This window comes from Ipomoea nil, unplaced genomic scaffold, assembly GCF_001879475.1.
Source record: "Ipomoea nil cultivar Tokyo-kokei standard unplaced genomic scaffold, Asagao_1.1 scaffold0317, whole genome shotgun sequence".
NCBI lineage: Eukaryota > Viridiplantae > Streptophyta > Magnoliopsida > Solanales > Convolvulaceae > Ipomoea > Ipomoea nil.
In genome coordinates, this window is record NW_017616745.1 from 7,689,117 (window position 1) to 7,696,963 (window position 7,847).

Here is a 7,847-nt window from a genome sequence, read left to right on the forward strand (position 1 = left end):
AATATAATTCAAGTCTTTTATTATATTATATATATTGCTGATGAAGAAAGATGATTGCGACATAATATATAATTCAAATACAAGCACACATGCATTGGACTAGACAGCTAGCCACGTACAAGCTGCTAGCTAGTTGCCTCAGCTCCATTCTTATTCAAAACACACTAACTACTAATTGATTATATATAGAAGACTTTATTCAAACACACATACACGAAACAGTTTGTGTTTAAAACGTCTCATCCGGTTCATGATCATCAAGAATATAAGTTCCGTCCTCCTGCTGAACCATTCCATTATCTTTTATGTTCAACCATGCCGCCGGTATATGATACTCGTCTTTCAAAGCACCCTGGTACTTATTAACTTTGGCAAGGTCAAAGTAACCTTGACGCTCAAACCCTCCCTGAGACCCCTGGTATCCATCAATTCCATGCATGTAAAGTATCAAGTCGTGAGTTAACAGGTTATCAATTTCAGGCTTCAAATACTCGGATTTCTTAGACTCAATTGCAATACCCTCCCCCACATCTGCGTAAGGTATTAATGGCAGTATGTTACCATCTATAGGTGCAGGTGGAGGAAGATTTGTAACACCATCATTGACGTCGGAGATTCGCAAGGCTCGAAGGTTTTGTTGATTAGAGAAGGCGTTCTTAAAATTCTCATCCCCTACTTTGGGGCTTGCATACAAGAAAGCAGTGACAAGAATATCTTTATTATTGTTGATTGGATTGGCAGCCATGTCTACTGCGTTTAGTGTTGCCATGGCTGAACCCAAGCTGTGTCCTGCCACGGTTATGCTAATTTCCTCGTCCTTGTATAACTCAACAAGTCTTGCAACTTCTTCACGAATCTATATACATAACAAAGACAACTCAACTCGAATTCTACAATCACTGCTGAAAATTATGAAATTTCCGACCACCTGAAAGTGATCTTAAATCAAGTTGAAAGCCTTCCGACCACTTTTGGTATCCGAACAACTTTTGTTGCTATTTACGACCACTTTTTGCGGGTGGTCGAAAATTTCATAATTTCTAGCAGTGAATATAATGCCAAAAAGGCACTAAAATGAAATAAAAATAAAAATTATACCTGATCTCGGGCACTGGTTCCATTGAGTTGAGCATCTTGAATGCTGGCGGTGGTATACATATCGTAAAAACCCCTATGCACCAAAGGGTCAGAGTTTTGGCCAAAGATTAATGGCGCTTTAACAAAAACGTATGTGATATCAGTAATCTTTTCTGACACTCGGATTGTTCCCCTCCAAACGATCAGAATGTCTCTTCGTCCTAAAGCAACTTTTCCTTCATCAGTGGCCACAGCAACATATCCATTCCAGTTTGTTTCCTTTAGCACTGCATCCGCTCGGGTTGGCCTCACAGTATACCCTGAATCTCCGATTGGGAATCCAGATGTTGCATAAAAGTATTTGGTGGCTTCATATCTGAAACATATATACAGTAGTACATGGTGATATATATATATGATGGAACTGGAACTGAATGATATGATTATAGAACCAATTCAAGAAAGAAATTATATATATATATATATATACTTGAAAGGGTTTCCCTTCACAAGTCCTGTATTTTCAAAGAGGTTTCTCCTGGCATATCGTGATAATCCCACATTTTTTGAAGCTGCTTCGTTTATGAAAGCCTCGCTTGCAGGTAAAACCATGGTTCCATAGTGAATGAGGTAGCGGCGGAGATCCGAATCCAAAGGGTCCAGTAGCCCTTCCCAGTTATCACTACCACTTAGAACCCTCCATCTTTCAGCAATGCCACTCATCTTCCTTCAATTCTCTGATCTCTTCTTCTTTTTCTTTTGTGTTTAGATGTTGTGGTGGTGAAGCTACGTGCATATTCCTTTGCCTTTATATACATCTCTCACCCATGCATATACAATGGAAAACGTGAGATTCCAAACAAAATAAAAAATCAAACGAAAGCGCTCGCGCTCCTCGTTTTTTTCTATCGGCATAGAGAATTATGGATAAGTTTGTGATCTTAATTTTCTAATGCCCTCGCGCGGCTGCTGGCTGCGAATTTTGCCAATTTTGCGAATACGTAGCGGTGGGCGGCCGGTGGATGATAATCTACATTTTTTATTTGCATTATTAGTACGCCAATTGCCTAAAACCTTAATAATTTATTAATAATGATAATATGCATCAATAATTTTGAATTTTGAAATTAAAACTTTTTGTCTGTATGTTCTAGTGTCATCTGTTATGTTCTAATGATAAATTGATAATATGCATCAACATTACACTTATTATTTTACATTATGTGTATTGTCAACACTCTCCACAAAACATGTGCATTTCAAGTCTCATATTATTTTTGTTCCCAAGGAGCATTATATGATTACTATGAGTGTGTTTGGTTAACAGGTTTATCACTCAAGAATTGATATGAAAGTGATTGTTATTAATTGGTTGACTGGTTTTAAAACACTACTATTGGTTTGGAATACCCCATTAATTGAAAAACTCATTCTCTTATTTTATAAGAGTTTCACCAAAATCATTACCATTATTGATAATCATTCTCAATCCATCCTACTACCAAACATGTAAAATACTTTCGTCAAAATCCATTACCAAGTATTTGATACCCATTTCGATTCTGATTCTCATGTGCGAACCAAATACACCATATGTCTAAATCAGGCCGACGATGATATTTGCTAAAAGACGGGATTGTTATGATGTGCAACCGTGTGCACCATGCATGGTGCACATGGGTCTAGATTCATAATTTATATATTGTAGATTAATAAAATCTATACTGTAGATTCATAATTTCGAAACCATAGATTCATCATTTAAATACAGTAGATTCATAATTTCTATACTGCAGATTCATAATATCTGTACTAGATTCATAATTTCTGTACTGTAGATTCATAATTTATAAACTGTATAGTTATCAAATTATGAACATAAAGTTATGTGATTTGTGAATACACAGTTCAACAATTGGGAATATAAACATCGAAAATTATGAACATATAGCTCTTTAATTATGAACATTATTTATAAAATTATAAATCTACAATATAAAAATTATGAATCTACAAAATAAAAATTATGAATCTAGACACATGTGCACCATGCATGGTGCACATGGTTACACAACATAATGATTAATAATTAGTAAGGGACCAGGCCATACAATCATTTATTCTCCAAAATATAACGTTAATAATTGCATCCGCATAAAAAAAATGTTAACTATTTCAAATATTTCGTTGTCTTATGAGTTATTATTATGATATACTCCCTGCGTCTCATTTTGTTTGTCTGATTCGGTTAACGAGATTTAACTAAAGTTATTTTTAACTCATCTGCAGAGCAATTAATTCATCAAAATTCAAATCCTCTTCAAACTAGTATTTACATCTTTTGTTAGTATTTATGAATTAAGCAATTAAATTAGTATGATTTATTATCAATGTTACCAAGTTGAACTCCCACATTGGAGGTTGTGAGTTCAAGCCTCAGTAGAAGCGCTATTAACACACTATGCTTTAGTAGGTTGAGAAAGTAGTCATGAACATATATTGCATTGTAATAGAGTTTATAGATTTCAAAAAGAAAAATAGTATGAAATTAATACCAATTAATTTGTATTAATATTGCTCTATTAATTTAATTTGTATTCAAATCCTCTTTCAAAGTAAATTCTAAAATTAAATTAAATTAAATCAATCAATACTATTATTAAAAGCAAAATCCTCATTTTTAACTTCTCGTCCAAACACTTAATAATAATAAGGTCAGCAGTAAAAAAGGAAAAATAAATAAGGTCAACAGTAAAAAAGGAAAAATGAAAAAGAATACTTAATTCGAGAAGCCATAATATTCTAAAATTATTTTTACGTGTTATTTTAGTATAAGTCTAATGAATATGAATATAAGAAATATTTTTAAAAAAAAAAAAAAAACTAGAAAAGAATCGTTTATTTATAATTTAGATTAAAATCACAGGTCGTTATTTTAATATTAATCTAATGAATCTAATGAAGATTTTTGCGAAAGAAATGGAAAAAAAAAATTTGTTTCTAATAATCTATATCTACACTATTATTAAAAATAAAACCATCCCTTTTAACTTCTTGTCCGAATTGAACACTTAATAATAATAAGGTTAGCAGTAAAAAAGGAAAAATTGAAAAGAATCTGTAATTCGAGAAGACATAATGTTCTAAAATTATTCATACGCGTTATTTTACTAACAATCTAATGAATATGAATATAAGGAATATTTTGCACAAAAAAATGAAAAAGAATTGGCTATTAATAATTTAGATTAAAATTACATGGTGTTATTTTACTATATATTAATCTTTTTTTTTTTTGAATGCTACTATATATTAATCTAATCAATCAATACTATTATTAAAAACAAAATCCTCATTTTTAACTTCCCACCCAAACACTTAATAATAATAAGGTTAGCAATAAAAAGGAAAAGTAGAAAAAAAAATCCGTAATTCAAGAAGCCGTAATGTTCTAAAATTATTTCTACACGTTATTTTACTATTAATCTAATAAATATGAACACAATGAAGATTTTGCAAAAAAAAAAAAAAGAAATGGTAAATAATAATTTAGATTAAAAATTACAGGGTGTTATTTTACATTTAATCTAATGAATATGATGACTTTTTTCGGTGAAACCCAATTTTAGGTAATGATATTTTTATCTCTTCATTTTGTTTTCTATTTTTCTGCGCTGATTTTTATCCTAATTGTCATCCTTTCAGCCGTGGGTTGCACCATCTCCTTCACCCGGCTCATCTTCAACTCTTTCAACCACACCCCAAATCATCATTTGTCAATGGTGATGCCAAGTACGTGAGGACCTCCGGGTGCGGGTGAATCATTTTGCAACGCAATTAGAAAGTTCAACATGTCGCCAGCTTGTTGGCTTTAGTTTGACTATCATTGTTTTAGTCCATGATTATATGTAAATCATCTACTATAGGTGTAGAGCCAAAAAAAAAAAAAAAAGAAAAAAAAAACTCTTCTTTGTAAAGAGAAAATACCATTTCCTAAAAATGGGTTTCACACTTTCACCGAAAAAAATCATCGAAAGGACTAAAAGTTTTCGAAATATGATAGCTTAGGGTGTTAAATAGCAAAAACAATGATTTGGAACTAAATTTAGAATTGTTTTCAAAGACAAGGGACCCCCACTAGAATTAACTCATTGAAAAAATAATTCAAAAAAAATTGAAGAGGTAAAAATACCCTTGCCTAAAATAAAGTTTTACCAAAAAAGTCATCAAAAGGATCAAAAGTGTCCAAAATATGATATAGGCCGAGATGTTAAATGATAAAAATGATAATCTGTGACTAAATTTGATATTGCCACCAAAGACAAGCTAGGACTCTGCTAGAATAATGCTATTTGTTATGTATTTTATTTCAACTATTTTGTTATTAGAAATTCTTTCCTTTTCTTTTATTTTAAATTATAAATAATGTATCAATAGAAATTATAAAATATTTGTAAGTGTATATTCAATGTCTCACTATACTATGGATTAAAATAGTGAAGTTGAGAATGTTGATGTTGAAGAAGAACTAGAAGAATAATTTTGCAATGTAAATGCTGCCACCTTCTCGAATGGGGCTGGTTATGGAGTTGTTGTACGTGACCAAGACGGACGATTTGTGGCAGCTAGGAATGGGCGTATTGAAGGCAGCCGCGATCCTTTCATGGTGGAGGCAATTGCGGTCAAGGAGGCGTTACCCTGGCTCAAAGGTCAACATTGTAGCAATATTATTCTTGAATCTGATTGTTTCGTGAAGTGGAAGAACAGATTGAAAAGTATAAGGAAAGCTGGTTTAGAACGTGAAAAGTGAAATTGCTTTGCATTAGAAAGATGAGAGCATGTTTTATACATGGGTGGCGGTTATAACGGCCAAGGTAAGAAAGTTACAAGAATGCCCTTCTAACTTTTCCTCTTTCCCTCTAATACCCCCCCCCCCCCTAAGCTGGGCTGTGCAGATCTTGTACACCCAGCTTAGATACAAACATATCAAAAAGAGAAGCAGCTAGGGGCTTAGTGAAGCCATCTGCAATTTGATGAAGGGAAGAGACAGACATCAGTTTTATCAACCCTTGAGCAACCCTTTCCCTCACCAAATGATAGTTAATATCAATGTTCTTAGTCCTCTCATGAAAAACACAGTTCTCAGATATGGCAATCGCGGATTTGTTGTCGCAGAAGACAAGAGCAGGATTGGTTAGATTGACGTGAAGATCTTGAACCAAAGAGTTTATCCACTGTAATTCATAGGCAGTAGCGGCTAAAGAAAGGTATTCCGCCTCAGATGAAGATCTGGAAACTGTAGGTTGCTTTTTCGAACGCCATGACACAAGAGCATCACCAAGAAAGACGCGGAACCCGGTTATCGACTTGCGAGTTTCAGGACATGAAGCCCAATCAGAATCGGAGAAGGCCTTTAGTGTGAGTGTGGTGTTGGCTGGATAGAACAGCCCTTGTCCAGGGGATCCTTTGATATAACGGAGCACACGGTGGGCAGCAGCCATATGTTTGTCTGTGGGAGTGCTTACGAACTGGCTGAGCTGATGTACATCGTAAGTAATGTCTGGACTTGTAGCCGTGAGGTACAAGAGTCTCCCTACCAGTCTCCGGTAGCTTGCAGGATCTTCTAACGGTACCCCATCCCCTCGTAACAAATGTGCTCCCGGTACCATTGTTGTATGCACTGGCTTGCATTCAAGTAAACATGCATCACTGAAAATGTCAAGAGCATATTTTCGCTGACACAAATTCAGTCCCTCATTGCTAAGCTTTGCTTCCATACCTAAGAAGTAGCCTAGGACACCCAGGTCCTTGATCTTAAATGCTGCATTAAGTAAGTGTTTGATCTGCTGAATGAGGGCTATTTTACTGCTTGCCACTAGGATGTCATCAACGTAGACTATCAACGCGATGAAACTGTCATCACTGCCTCTGGTGAACAAAGAAGGATCTGCAATGGACTATTTGAAGCCAACATGAAGAAGAGCATTAGTTAGCTTGGCAATCCACTGCTTACTAGCTTGCTTCAAACCATAGATTGACCTTGACAGCTTGCAAACTTGATTTGGCTTGTCTGTTTGGATTCATGGGGGTAAGACCATGTAAACTTCTTCATCAAGATCACCATGAAGGAAAGTGTTGTTGATATCTATCTGATGAATATGCCAACTATGAGAGGCAGCCACAGCAAGGAAAGTTCTAATGGTTGTTAACCGTGCTACCAGGGAAAAGGTCTCTATGTAATCCACCGCCAACTGTTATGTGTAGCCCTTAGCCACTAATATAGCCTTGTATCGCTCCACCATTCCATCAGCTCTAAGTTTCACCTTGTAAACCCTTTTGCAGCATATCGGGATTTTTCCAGCTGAGAGATTTGTAATCTGCCAAGTATTATTCTGTTGGAGGGCTGTGATCTCAGCTTGCATGGCTTCTTTCCAGCAGTCTTGCTTGACTGCTTGGTTATATGTTCGTGGTTCTGCTATGGAGGTGACAACCATGGTTAAAGCCTTATGTGAGGATGATAGACCACTATAAGAAACTACCTTAGATAAGGTATGTGGAGAAAATCCCTGTCTTATAACCAAATCACAGTAATAATCGTGCAGTTTGCTGGGCATATGTCTGTTTCTGCTTGATCGTCGAAGGGGCATAGAAGATACTTTAGTTACAGTCTCTTCAACTGCATTAATTTCTTCAATGGGCACAACCTCATGCTATTGCTGAGTTTCATCTCGTGTGTTAGTGGATGAAGACACATGAGATGACTGGTTAGC

General features: G+C 35.1%; 2 protein-coding genes across 2 annotated transcripts; both read right to left on the bottom strand.

Annotated features, from left to right (window-relative positions):
• LOC109164739 (phospholipase A1-II 4-like) lies at positions 1-1,834 on the bottom strand. The gene is made up of 3 exons (XM_019313290.1): positions 1,568-1,834; positions 1,099-1,453; positions 1-856 (listed from the first exon to the last, which is right to left on the bottom strand). Exons 1-3 carry the CDS (start codon positions 1,798-1,800, stop codon positions 230-232), a joined length of 1,215 nt encoding a protein of 404 aa, XP_019168835.1. The 5' UTR covers positions 1,801-1,834; the 3' UTR covers positions 1-229.
• Positions 1,835-6,014: 4,180 nt separating this feature from the next.
• LOC109167009 (uncharacterized mitochondrial protein AtMg00810-like) lies at positions 6,015-7,161 on the bottom strand. The gene is made up of 2 exons (XM_019315906.1): positions 7,117-7,161; positions 6,015-7,034 (listed from the first exon to the last, which is right to left on the bottom strand). The coding sequence occupies exons 1-2, from the start codon at positions 7,159-7,161 to the stop codon at positions 6,015-6,017; spliced, it is 1,065 nt and encodes a 354-aa protein (XP_019171451.1).
• Between the last annotated feature and the right edge of the window lie 686 nt (positions 7,162-7,847).

Excerpts from the sequence above, each read along its gene's own strand:
- LOC109164739 (XM_019313290.1), bottom strand. The coding sequence starts at position 1,800 with ATGAGTGGCATTGCTGAAAGATGGAGGGTTCTAAGTGGTAGTGATAAC. Across the intron at positions 1,454-1,567 it reads GTGAAGGGAAACCCTTTCAA|ATATGAAGCCACCAAATACT; the intron begins GTATATATATAT and ends TATATGTTTCAG. Across the intron at positions 857-1,098 it reads GAACCAGTGCCCGAGATCAG|ATTCGTGAAGAAGTTGCAAG; the intron begins GTATAATTTTTA and ends TTATGTATATAG.
- LOC109167009 (XM_019315906.1), bottom strand. The coding sequence starts at position 7,161 with ATGAATCCAAACAGACAAGCCAAATCAAGTTTGCAAGCTGTCAAG. Across the intron at positions 7,035-7,116 it reads CAAGTTTGCAAGCTGTCAAG|TCCATTGCAGATCCTTCTTT; the intron begins GTCAATCTATGG and ends GGCTTCAAATAG.